The following is a 12,991-nucleotide window of genomic DNA, read 5'->3' on the forward strand; positions in this document are numbered from 1 at the left end:
CTAATCACTGAGAACCTGAAGCACTTAGCACAAGATTAGACCAACAAAGAGTTGTCATCATCATCCAAAACACAAAGTAGGGAAATGGCCTTACACCCTATTATCACCATAATCACATGGACAACGTGGAAGGAGCGTGGTGGATGGATATTCCCAATGCCGAAAACAATCTACCGCCTCCGGTTAGGATTTTTTTTACCATCAAAGGATAAAGGTACCCTTTGGCACAAAGTCTCTTCCCCGAACCCTTGTGTTTCTCATTGAACTCCTTAACCCGTTTCTTGAAAATAAACACCTTTTATGTGATTATTTTGTATTTTTTTTACAATACTTAGTGATAGCATCAAACTTTGGCATTGGCATCTCAACAACCTAGTCGGAAAAACCGAGTGGTGTCGGGTCAGGCTTGTCTCTTGGGGCAGGCTCAGGTTTTGTTTTTCAGCCGAAAAGATAATCCTGCCATAATTGGGCTTCTGTTTAGCTTTTAGCTTAATTATTGATTTCCTTAGACTAAAATGCTTGTGTCCGGACCGGGTTTTCGGGCTTGTCACTGGACCGGGCTTCTAGATAAAATGCTTTTGCTAGGTCTCAACCGACGGAAATTTTCTAAGTTTAAAGTAGATCCCTCACCTTGTCTAAAAAAAAGTACTAGATCCCTACCCATATAAAAAAGAAAAAAAATCTAACTTAAAAAGAGGGAATTATTTTTCCAACCTATTTTTGCTCCGGTTTCTCCGTGGCCGTATTTTTCTGATCCAGATTCAACATCGTCTCACAGTCACCGATCAAGCACAGGTTAACCGGTTTGGCCGGCGCGACGCACCCCTCCACCAGCGGCAAGCCGGCGGCGACGCCCCCGCACGCCGTGATATAGGCCCGTCCCCGTCCGAACGACACGACCTAGCCCCAAACCCAACCACGCGCACAGAGAAGAAACAAAAATCCCGAGCCCACCACCACCGCCACCATACTCCCCTCCCTCCTCGCCACCGTCGGCTCCCTCGCCACAGGCACCGTCGCGGCCCTCGCGGCGGCTGCGGCGGGGGCGGCGGCGAACGCGGGCTCCCTCCCCCGCGCCCGCTTCGCGGGGTCGGCCGTTGTGGCGGCCGCCATGTCGACGGCCCGCGTCTACGCGGACGTGAACGTGCGCCGCCCCAGGGAGTACTGGGACTACGAGGCCCTCTCCGTCCAATGGGGGTAAAAATAAAACTAGCGCCTCACTCTGCTCCTGTTTTTTTTCTTTCTGTGCCATGATCTAGAGTAGAGTGATTAACTGATTACGCGGGAGGATCGCATCTAAAATTAATTGAACAACAATGTGTCACTGCTGGGGGATATATCGGTGCATGCTGTGTACGAAGGTGTATGATGATTTATATGTTCAATTGCAGAGATTGGAACGGACTGGGTGGATCATTCATTATATTGCTTGATTGATCGGTGTATTATACAATGAGGAGTCATAGGAGTGAACTCTGGCCTGTAGGATTTGAAAACCTTTGGTCATCGGGCTGTGATCATACAGTATTATTTTGTTGTTTTAGGTGTCTGTGTGAGGTTCGATTGGAGCTGTTCTTGAATACTACTGACGAGTGTTTTGCTATTTTGGGTCGTCTTACTATGCTTGTTGTTTGAGCTGTTGTACTTGTTAGAATTATGCCTTGACTGGGGCTGCATCCAGAGAACTGTATACCAGAAGACTAAAACACCTGCAAAATAGCATTGATGGAGGCCATTTAATATCACTGTAGGTAGGTCGGTCTTAGCAAAACAGAATGGAGTTGTACCAACCAAAATGCCCAATTGGACAAAATCTTTGAACGTTTAAACAGTAGTCATATGACCCTCAATCGCTATCACAGTAGTGAATCCACTTTTGCTTACTGTTTCAAAATTTTGACATGTGTTGTAGCCTTTTTTTTAGTTGGTGAATTTCGGAGTGAAAAACAATAAAAAAAATTATGGAATGAATATCTTGTTTCTTGTAGCGATGTACTTAGTTTGATTAACTGATGGTTCTTCCCCATTCAGTGAGCAGGATGATTATGAGGTCGTGCGGAAAGTAGGCAGAGGGAAATACAGTGAAGTCTTTGAAGGGATTAATGTAACAAACGATGAGCGTTGCGTCATTAAAATCCTCAAGCCTGTTAAGAAAAAGAAGGTATCCTTGTGTACTTTGAAGATTAGCACATTTTGATGGTCTGCTATTATATTACAGCTGATAACATCAATACTTGGCGTAATTCGATGGTTACATACTCTGCATTTCCTACTTCTCTAACTATGGATCCCTCCTTCACTAGTCTACTGAAAAGTTTCATCCTATCCTGTTTAATGCCATTTCTACAATTTTCAGCTTGCAGCTGATAGGTACAACTGTACAATTAACAAGCTGGTCAAGGGATCTTATGTTTCTTCGTCCATTTACATCCATAACTCACATCTTGTGACTAACCACTTGCACCATATGATGCAACTAACTAGTTCGAAACCTGCTAATGTTTTTTTTAGGACCGAAACCTTCTAATTTTATCACCGTTAGAGATCAGTTTAGCATCAGCTCTGTTATTAGTCTTCATACCCTTTTCAGCTGACAAGTTCCGCCTGTTTCTTTAAGTGTATGATGTCACTCTTGCTCATTTGTTGGCTATGCACCTTCTGCTGCATTCAACTCTATTTACCTGCTTATCGTGTTCTTTGTGCTATCCAAATATGTGATTTTTTTATGCAGATAAAGAGGGAAATAAAGATTCTTCAGAACCTTTGTGGTGGTCCAAATATTATTAAGCTTCTTAATGTCGTCAGAGACCAGCAATCAAAAACTCCAAGTTTGGTATTTGAATATGTAAACAGCACAGATTTCAAAGTTCTCTATCCAACATTTACAGACTATGACATCCGGTTCTATATTTATGAACTTCTTAAGGTACACCTTATTTTATTTAATCATTGGAAGAAGTGTTGAACCTGTATCACATCTAGCTGATAATAAAGTTGTGATATATTTATGTGGTTGTACACATCTAACAGTCTTACACTGCTATGAGCTAAATCTTCCCTGTTATGAATTTTACTGCAATTATTTTGTAGTTGCACGTCTTGTGATTTTATTATGAGAGTTTCAGTTGTTTTCCATGCATATGTTCCTTGAGAGGCTGACCCATGGGTGGTGCTTATCGATTGTTACATGTGGTCAACATCAATTGCTGACGGTGAATTATCTGGGTTGGTCCTCGTATATTGATTATTGAAACATGGAGGATAGGGTTGAGGATTTGGCTACAATAAATACGTGCAGAAACTGTAGAAGGATAATGTAGTGTCTCTAGCATGGTATGTTTAAGGCCGTAATACTGAATGTCCAGTACTTTGAATGTGAGGCTGAGCGCAACAGTAAAACTTATTTCTTGCATGGCTAGTCTGGCATGTATATACTCTCCCAAGTTGTTGATCGCCTTTCTGTTTTTCTTTGATATGACGAGCCAGGTGTCTTCAAAATTCGGTTATTTTTTCCTAGAGAAAAATAGCTTATGAGGGCACTACAATTTTCAGCTACATCTTTAATTAAAATAAGTGCAAATGTGTCTCCAGTTCCTTGGCAAAAAGACTTGTCGCAGTGGTAGTAGATAGCCAAACCAGTGAATTGTGTTAGCGATAATTTCATAACTTTCTTCCATATGCTTATGCTGATGTAGTTTTCATTTGATAAGTTACCGAACTTTGTTTGCTTCTTGTTGGAATACAGTAAGATAACTGGCTCATTTTCACTTAGTCTCTATAAATGAAACTAAGTTTCTTTTAGTTTGTTGTAACTTGTAAATATAGGATCTCCTACTGTTCTATTTTTTTTGGTTAGTTGTTCACATTACATGTTCTGGACTTGTTCCCCCCCTAGGATTTTCAATCTTATACAACATTTTAATGGATTGTATTTCTTACCTAGAAAAGTAATCTCCATCATTTTTGTTGTTGTTTTACTGATTGCCAGCCTGCTCACATTTCAGGCATTAGATTACTGTCATTCCCAAGGAATTATGCATCGTGATGTCAAGCCTCACAATGTTATGATTGACCATGAGCTTCGCAAGCTTCGCCTGATTGATTGGGGACTTGCTGAGTTTTACTTTCCTGAGAAGGAGTACAACGTTCGTGTTGCTTCGAGGCAAGTTGATAAAATATAACATTTTGTAGCTCTGGTCATTTATAGCAATGCGGTATCCAAGTTTCATATGTAATTTATATGTAGGCATCTCTTGGTCCTGTATCAGGTTCTAGTTCTTCTATTCAAGAATGCTCACTGTTTTTTTAAGAAATATATACCTTACGCAACAAATCGTTCTGCCATCCGCCATTCCCTTGTTTTCAGGAGATCTGTGCTACTTAATTTGGCAGAGTTGCTGTTTGTTTCCGAATTTTGAATCCCCTTCTGATCTAGCAAAATCATCATGTCAAAATTTGCTGTTTTTGTGGACTATAGTTATACATATTTGAGTAGTAAGGTTAGAGGAACTTGATCAGAGTCAGATGGATGTATGAACTCTTATATCTGAGCATGTGGATATTTTGACTGGAGCTTTTTTCTTTCTTTATTCAGGTATTTTAAGGGGCCTGAATTGCTTGTTGACTTCCAAGGGTACGACTACTCTTTGGATATGTGGAGCCTTGGCTGTATGTTTGCTGGAATGGTATGTTTCCTTCCTGTGATCTGTAAACATTACAATGAAATTCACAAAGACCTTGCTTCTGTGAACACTAATGACTGAATAATTAGACGTCAGTTATGATTTATTTGTTGTTCTGCACGCAGATATTCCGCAAGGAACCATTCTTCTATGGTCACGACAACCATGACCAGCTTTTCAAAATAGCCAAGGTTTGCCATTGTCACAATTATCTTGTATTTGCTCATATAGCCGTGTGCATGCGTGCTATGCCTGAGCATAATGCATATGTGAACATCATCTTCCTTTTTCGGTTGAAGGTTGCCAGTAACAATTTTTTTATACTTCTGAGCAGGTGCTAGGTACAGATGAACTTAATGCTTATTTGGGAAAATACAGAATTGTGCTTGATCCTCAGCTAGAGGCACTGATTGGGAGGTAACTCACAGTACTCTGAACATCTTATCCGTATGGTGTAACTATTATCACATTTCGCATCAGGAAACAACAGTTTTCTTGATTTACATGTACGCTATTGCTTAACACAGGCATAACAGGAAATCTTGGTCCAAGTTTGTCAATGCTGAAAATAGGCATCTCGTGTCCGAAGAGGTTATATATTTCCCCTGTTTTCCCCGTCCATCTGTCATTTCTCAATGCCCTGTCTAATTGCTGCAATACCCTATGCAGGCCATCGACTTTCTTGATAAACTTCTTCGCTTTGACCATCAAGATAGGCTTACAGCCGAAGAAGCCATGGTTTGTCTCTGCACCTATTCTTTCATAATAATATGATATGCAAATAGTGTGTTAACCAACTTGTTAACCTGGAGTCAGCTTATGCGATGGTGTGTCCTCAAGTATTATCCTTGGACAATGTATGACACGTTCCTTTTGATCCCACTGCAGGCGCATGAGTACTTTCATCAGGTGAGGGCAGCAGAAAACAGCAGGGGGAGAACGTAGCCAAGAACCCAAGAGAGCCAAGAGAATTGAGACGCGAAAGCTGCTTCTGTTGAACAGTTGTGGAATTAGATCCATCTAGCATCGAATTGATGCAGAAGTTGATTACTTGACCTGATGGTTGGGACGCTGTCATGAATCTCTGATTGGCTCCTAATTTTTTTTATTTTTTTATTACTTGGAAGTTTAAACCACGAGTCTACAAAACAGACAGGCTACGCGTTGTCATGACTTGATGATTAGTTTTTCCATGCAACTAAAAGTTCTTGATATTGCCCCTCAAAAAAAGGTTCTTGATATTATGTTTTCGTTAGGATTTTGGGCTTAATTTGAGGGACTCTGTTAAAAAAAATGTTCACACAACTTCTAAGAAAATGTTTGTACCAATTAAAAAGTTTCATGTGTTTCAAAAAATCTTTTTGACATTTTAAGAAAAATATTATGCAATGTAAGAAAAATATTTGCGTAAATTTTTAAAAATCCAATAAATTTCTGTGGTGGTTTTTATCGTTTTTTGTTGGGGTTTTTATTTTTCTGTGTCTCTATAATTTTTTTCTTTGGGTTTTCCTTTTGTATTCACTATTTTTCTTCTTCTTGTGTGTGTTTCTTTATCAGTCTACTTTGGTTTTTTTCCATTTTATTTTTCTTTATTCAAATACATGTCGAGTTTTTCAATACATGTTGCATATTTTTCATATACACGTGTAACATTATTTTATACACATTGAACACTTTTCAAATAAATTATTAACATTTTTACATGAACATGTTTGCAACAATTTCTTTGAAGAAATGTTAAACATTTTCAAATACACGTTGAACATTTTTTTCAATGGGACCAAACATTTCTTTTAAATCATGAAAATATTTTTTTAAATGCTTGAACAATGTTTTATATGTTACAAAGTTCTTTTTGAATGTTTTGATTTTTTTACATTGTATAAACATTTTAAATGTCACGTAAATTTTTCTGGAATATGTGAACATTTTGTAAATGGCACTTACATTTTTTGAATGGTACGAAACATTTTTTAAATTTACACCTTTTTATATTACATAATATTAAAATGTCATGAATATTTTTTGAAACACGTGAATTTTTTAATGGTACAAACACTTCTTAAAAGTTATGCAAACATTTTTTATATTGTATAAACATTTTAAATCGCACGGACATTTTCTTGAAATGCATGAACATTTTTTAAATGTCACCATCATATTATTTTGAATTCTATCAACATTTGTTAAAGTTATGCAAACATATTTTTAACACTACATGAACATTTTTCTTTAAACGCGTGATGAACTTTTCTGTTCATATATAGTTTTTTCATTAAGTTGTTGTAAGCAATTTCATAAATTTAAATGAAGTAATAAACAAAAACGAAAGAAAAAGGGAAAGGAAGAAGGGCGCTTCCGCACTAGACCAGCCAATTAAGAAAGCGCTTGAGGAGAGACAAATTGCTGCCCCGGACGCAGCCTGAAAACCGCTACTTGATGGGTGATATGGCCCATATTGCAGTTCCTTTTCTAGTTCCGTTGGGCCCTAACAGGAGCGTCACCCTCCAATGGTCCAACTCCACAGTTCATACTTCGCCGCTATCCCCTTCCCTCTCCCGTGGGAGCTATCTCGCCTTAAGCAAGATGGAATCTGCTCTTGCTGAAGGAAATAGCGACTCGCGCAGGCAACTGGGCCGGCCCGCTCATGAACACTAAAATGGTAATAAGGGAATAAAAAGGGAGGTACCGCTAGTTGATGGGTGATATGTATGGGCCAATATTGTCATTCCTTTTCTAGTTCCTTTGGGCTATAACAGGAGCGTCGCCCTCCAACGGTCCAACCCCACAGTTCGTACTTCGTCGCCATCCCCTTCCCTCTCCCACGGGAGCTATATCTCGCCTTAAGCGAGACGGAATTTGCTCACGCTAAAGGAAATAGCGACTCGTGCAGGCAACTAGGTCGGCCCACTCGAGAAACACAAAAATGGTAAATAAGCGAATAAAAAGGGAGCTACCGCTAATTGATGGGTGATATGTATGGGCCGATATCGCCGTTCCTTTTCTAGTTCCTTTGGGCTCTAACAGGAGCGTCACCCTCCAACGGTCCAACCCCACAGTTCGGACTTCTCCGCCATCTCCTCCCCTCTCCCGCGGGGGCTATATCTCGCCTTAAGCGAGATGGAATCTGCCCTCGCTAAAGGAAATAGTGACTCACGCAAACAACTAGGCCGACCCACTCACGAACACTAAAATGGCAAAAAAAAAACAAAAAAAAGGGACCTCATAGGGGATTCGGTCCCTGGTCTACTCGATAGTTACCTGCGGTGCTAGCTCGCGAGCTAGCGTCGAGTTCCTGCCATTGTACTAGGGCGCCACCTACTCTGGTTGAGGCAAAACGAGCCAGATTTCCAACAGGTTTTTCTCGTTTTCTCAGTTTTACTGTTTTTTCTTTTTTCTTTTTTTTTGCTTCATTTTATTTGGTTTTCTCCAGGTCTTTTCTTTCCTTTTTCTCGTTTCCTTTTTGTTTTTGATTTGGTTTTCTTATATATTCTCCTTTTTTTTGTGTTTTTCTTTGTCCTTTTCATTGCTTTTATCGGTTTTTCTTTCCTTACTCATTTCCTTCTTCTTTTTTTCCTTTCTTGGTTTTCAACATTTTTTTGTTATTATTTGTCTCTTTATTGATTTTTACTGTTTTCGTTCTTTTTGCATTTGTTTCTTTGGTTTTATTTTTGTTTACTTTTTCTTTGGTTTCTTGTTCTCATTGATTTTTTCTTTTATTTCTTTTAGTTTCCATTCTACATTTTTCTTATATGTCAAGAACATTTTCAAATACATGTTTACATTTTTAAATGTGAGTTTAACATTTTTTTAATACATGATCAACATTTTTTCTATACACATTTTCACAATTTTCAAATGCTTGATTTACATTTTTAAAAATACTTGTTTAACATTTTTAAATACAATATAACCATTAAAAAACTTTTCTTTCTTTTAGTTTTCATTCTACATTTTTCGCATACATCAAGAACATTGTTCAAATAACCTTTAACATTTTTCTATACACATTTTTTGAATACATGGTCGACATTTTTTTCTATACACATTTTTAAAAATGCTTGATTAACATTTTTCAAATACAATATTAGAATTTTTTAATACATGTGAACAATTGTTCTATACACATTTTCAACACTTTTTTAACACATGGTCAACATTTTTCTATGCACATGTAACATTGTTTTAATGCTTGATTAAGATTTTTCAAATACAATATTAATGTTTTTTTAATACATGGTCAACATTTTTTCTATACACATTTAACATTTCTTAAATATTTGATTAATATTTTTTAAATACTTGTTCAACTTTTTTTGAATGCTTGATTAACATTTTAGATACATGATAAAAAATCAAAAAAAAATTAATACATGATCAACATTTTTTTTATACACATTCAACATTTTTCCAAATGCTTGATTAATATTTTTAAAATACCTTTTCGATATTTTTCAAATACTTGTTCAACATATTTAAAATAATTTTTCAGAAGTTTTCAAATGCTTTTTGTAGACTGCATTTTGTAATTTGTGTATTTCGAATATTTTAAAGTATAAACAAATGTACAAAAATAAAGCAAAAAACGAAAACAGAAAACGTCAAAAAACAGAAAAAGGAGGCTGTGGCCTCCCGTGCTCCTGGGCCGGCCCATCTCTGTCTCCCCTTCAGCTAGGTTTCCTCTCCGGGCGTCCCCCCTTTCCTCCTCCCCAGTCCCCCACCCACACACTTTTTGATCCTGAGGGCGGCGTGATGGCGATGAGGGGTGTTTGGCAGCTGCAGAAGCTTGTGGTGAACTACTGCGATTGGGGAGGGAGCAGCAGGGGAATCAGGTACCCTTCATCATGCCCATAAGGGCCGATTTCACCGCTAGACAGACCCTAGCGATTTGATCTGTTCTGCTTTGATGCGGTAACATTCGGTAGGGGAGACCCGACTTGCTCGTTCTGTTGATTGTGCAGACCGTGCGTAAGGTACTTGCTGTCTGACACTTTGCACAAAGCCAGTTTCTGCATGGAAAAATTTAGTTGTAAAGATCTTCCTTAAAAATGTGTTATGGTTAGTATACCCTGTTGTCTGGTTTTGCTGAAAGATGCCAGTAGTGTGTGGCCGGACAGGTTTGAGATGTACCCGTGAAGGACTAACTGTCAAGATTGAGTGTTCTTGGATACTTTGGGCCATGTCATAAAAGGTACATAGGCTGTGAAAATACCCCCTCTGTTTACTGATGTAGGCCGTTATGGTATGCATACAGTCAAACTTAACCAATATAGAGTTGTGTGTGTTGATTGGCAACATGGAAATGATTTCGACAAAATTGTAAGCAGAAAACTTCCGTGTTATATGTTTGAATGTGTCTGCTAGCATATTATTGGACTTTGACTGTCATTGCGAAAGTTATATCTAGAAGACAGTGCTATTTCATAAGTGACATTATAAACTGAGGGAGTATGGCTCAAGGATGGAAGGAAGTACTAGAGGCATTCTCATGATAGTGGAACTGCACCTATTGATGTAAATTGGACGAGGCAGAACCTTTCTAGCCTGCTTAACTTCTCTCTGGTCGGTAGCAGTTTGATTAAAAAAAAGGGCAGCCCGGTGCACGTAGCTCCCGCTTGCACAGGGTCCGGGGAAGGGTCCGACCATTTGGGTCTTTTGTACGCAGCCTTTCCCTACATTTCTGCAAGAGGCTGTTTCCATGCTTTAATTTGAACTCCCTTATGAACATGAAAATTCAGTGCATGACTTGGAAGGCTTTGACTACTGAATTATTGGAAATGGAGAAATTTTGTTTAGAAGAAACAGTTCAGTTACAGTTTAAGCCAATAGTTATTTGCTGGTTGTGCTGTAAATCAAGCTCGGGATTTTGGATTCTTGGACATAAGTTTATTCACAGTTTCACATATTATCCTCTTTCCCCGTGGATTGGTAGGCTATACAATAAGCATTAGTTGTATGACTTTGCAGCTTAAATATTGCTTGTATCAATATCTTTGTCGTCAGGATTCAGTGCCTGAACACTTGAATCTTTCAATTTGCCTGCTCCTTCACATCTAGCACTCCTTGGAATTGCAGGGCTTTTATGGAGTCACATCTTCCAGCTTTGAAGGAAAAGAATCCCCAGTTAGAGGTAGTGACACAGCTTGTCCGTGGTCAGCATCCTAACTTGAAGGGCATTTACAGTAAGATCTTCCATTCCTTTTGACCATCATAGTGTTACATCAAGAGTTATATGGCTGGCAACTGTATTACTTATAATGGTGTTACTTTCTGATGGTGGTTTAGATCTTTGTGTTGGTACTGACAAAATGCATAGTCAATTATTTTTCATGCAGTCTCTTGCAGTCAAGTACTGCAGTTTACACTAGCCATATTTAGTTTTAAATTGCAGCACTGGGATATTTGTAGCTGTTTCTTCCATGTACGTAAGTACTTGTGATGAATTTGACTTGCTCAACAACCCAAAGGTGAACTCACATGGTTCAAGCATGACATGGTTAACGTTGTGCCCTTCGTATGAATATATCTTCTTTAGAGAATATTAGCTTGTTTTGTTTGAGGGATGCGCTTGTTCTACGTCAAATACATCCATCTCTGATGGAATAGAGACGTGCCACATATTTTGTGGTGGTGAGGGGACACAGGTTCATTCAACAATTTCTGTGGAATGCATTTCACATATTGTAGTAACTTCTTTCACTTTTGTAATGTTTAGCCCAACGATAATTCCATTCCACTGTACTAGCCAAACCAAATCTGATGTTGTACAAGGAGTTACGGCATTACGCAGGCCAAACAACCATATAGATTCTGTTCCTCTGTTGTAGGAGGAGATTACTTATTAGGATATTTTTCATAAAATGCCCACCCAAATATTGGCATTACAGGAATTACCACTCCCTAACTCACTGACAGGGCCCACTCACATGTCAGTGAGACATGATTCATATCAAAAGACCATCCATGTTAGTTTTGATGGACTCATGGCTACATTTGCTTGCTTTGTGATTATTATTTAATATTTATGCGGCGTTATTCTTGTGCAGAAAACCATAACGAGAGAGTGGTTTGTGTCAGAAATTTAGCACCTGAGGACATCATGTTGCAAGCTAGTAGGCTAAGGTGTTCTCTGGGCAGGAAAGTGGTGAAGCTGAGAACCAGACACGTGACGAAACGGCCAAGTGTCCAGGGGACATGGACGACGGAACTGAAGATGTGAGTCAAAGTTCCGAGACAGGCTGTTGCAGTGTTCCTGTTGAACTGTTTGAGATCTATGGCAAGAACACTGTGCTGCTATTAGACCTACCTTTTGTCAGTAGTTACAGTTTCACTCTGTGCTCCTTTTGTTTTGTTTGAGACATAATAATCTGATAATCACTCTAGTTACTAAGCTCCCGTGAAATAGCGAGCTCTCAGCGCTCTGGCCAGTGAAATCGTTCGTGTCCCTGCCTGTCAGTTGGTCACCGCTGTTCATTTTTCATGTCGGTTCACTGGTTGGTCTTCGTGTCATCTGCTCCTTCGTTTCTTTCTCAATTTTTGCATGTCAATGTTACCGTCATACTGAACCGTCCTACATGGGAAGTGGAGGCAAGTCCAGCTGTTGGCTCAAACCGTCCTCGAAAGATATTTTATGCGAGAAAAGCCAGTAGCTATCCATCCGGTTCTCCCCCATTCTCATATGCAGCAAAGACGCCCCAATTCCTCTTGCTGCCGCGACCGGAAAGCTCCCTCCAGCCACTACCATATTCCGTTTGTTTAGGCCAACTCCAGTGCACGATCCATAAAAGACGTCCGGTTTGGCCTGTTTTCGTCCGTTTGGAGTGGTAATGGGGTCGCCCATGTCTGTTTGCAGCCGTTGGGTTGCCGGTGCGCCCAAATCATGTCCGGTTTGGCTTGTTTTCGTCCGTTTGGAGCGGCAATGAGGTCGCCCATGTCTGTTTGCGGCCGTTGGGTTGTCGGCGCGCCCAAATCATGTCCGGGATGACGTGATAAAAAAAACAAAAACTAAAATGAAATGCCGAAAAAATTTAAAATAAGGGCAAACATGAACACATAAAACATAATTAAACATTACGGCCACAAAACGGCCCAGTTCCACAGTTCACAGACATAATTAACATAAAAAACAAAAGAAAAGCGTCGCCCGCACGCTCCTGCCGTGCCCGTCGATGCCGTGGCTGTCACCGTCTTCTTGGTGGCCGCCGTTGTCGTCGTCGTCGCTGACGAGGTCGACGTAGTCCGGCGGCGTCCAGAGGTGGGACGGCGGTGCCTGGTACACGGGGCGGGCTGGAAGGCGGGAGGTGCCTGCA

General features: G+C 39.7%; 2 protein-coding genes across 2 annotated transcripts; both read left to right on the forward strand.

Moving 5' to 3' along the window:
* The first annotated feature begins 688 nt into the window (after positions 1–688).
* Positions 689–5,764, forward strand: LOC109763006 (casein kinase II subunit alpha-2). Its single transcript, XM_020321879.4, has 10 exons — positions 689–1,197; positions 2,032–2,161; positions 2,732–2,926; positions 4,005–4,162; positions 4,595–4,685; positions 4,808–4,873; positions 5,017–5,099; positions 5,210–5,273; positions 5,352–5,420; positions 5,571–5,764. The coding sequence occupies exons 1-10, from the start codon at positions 1,112–1,114 to the stop codon at positions 5,625–5,627; spliced, it is 999 nt and encodes a 332-aa protein (XP_020177468.1). The 5' UTR covers positions 689–1,111; the 3' UTR covers positions 5,628–5,764.
* Positions 5,765–9,313: 3,549 nt separating this feature from the next.
* LOC109763012 (large ribosomal subunit protein mL43) lies at positions 9,314–12,115 on the forward strand. The gene is made up of 3 exons (XM_020321884.3): positions 9,314–9,514; positions 10,758–10,864; positions 11,729–12,115. The coding sequence occupies exons 1-3, from the start codon at positions 9,435–9,437 to the stop codon at positions 11,899–11,901; spliced, it is 360 nt and encodes a 119-aa protein (XP_020177473.1). The 5' UTR covers positions 9,314–9,434; the 3' UTR covers positions 11,902–12,115.
* Positions 12,116–12,991: the final 876 nt, after the last annotated feature.

The sequence above is a fragment of the Aegilops tauschii genome, chromosome 4 (genome assembly GCF_002575655.3).
Source record: "Aegilops tauschii subsp. strangulata cultivar AL8/78 chromosome 4, Aet v6.0, whole genome shotgun sequence".
Lineage (NCBI taxonomy): Eukaryota > Viridiplantae > Streptophyta > Magnoliopsida > Poales > Poaceae > Aegilops > Aegilops tauschii.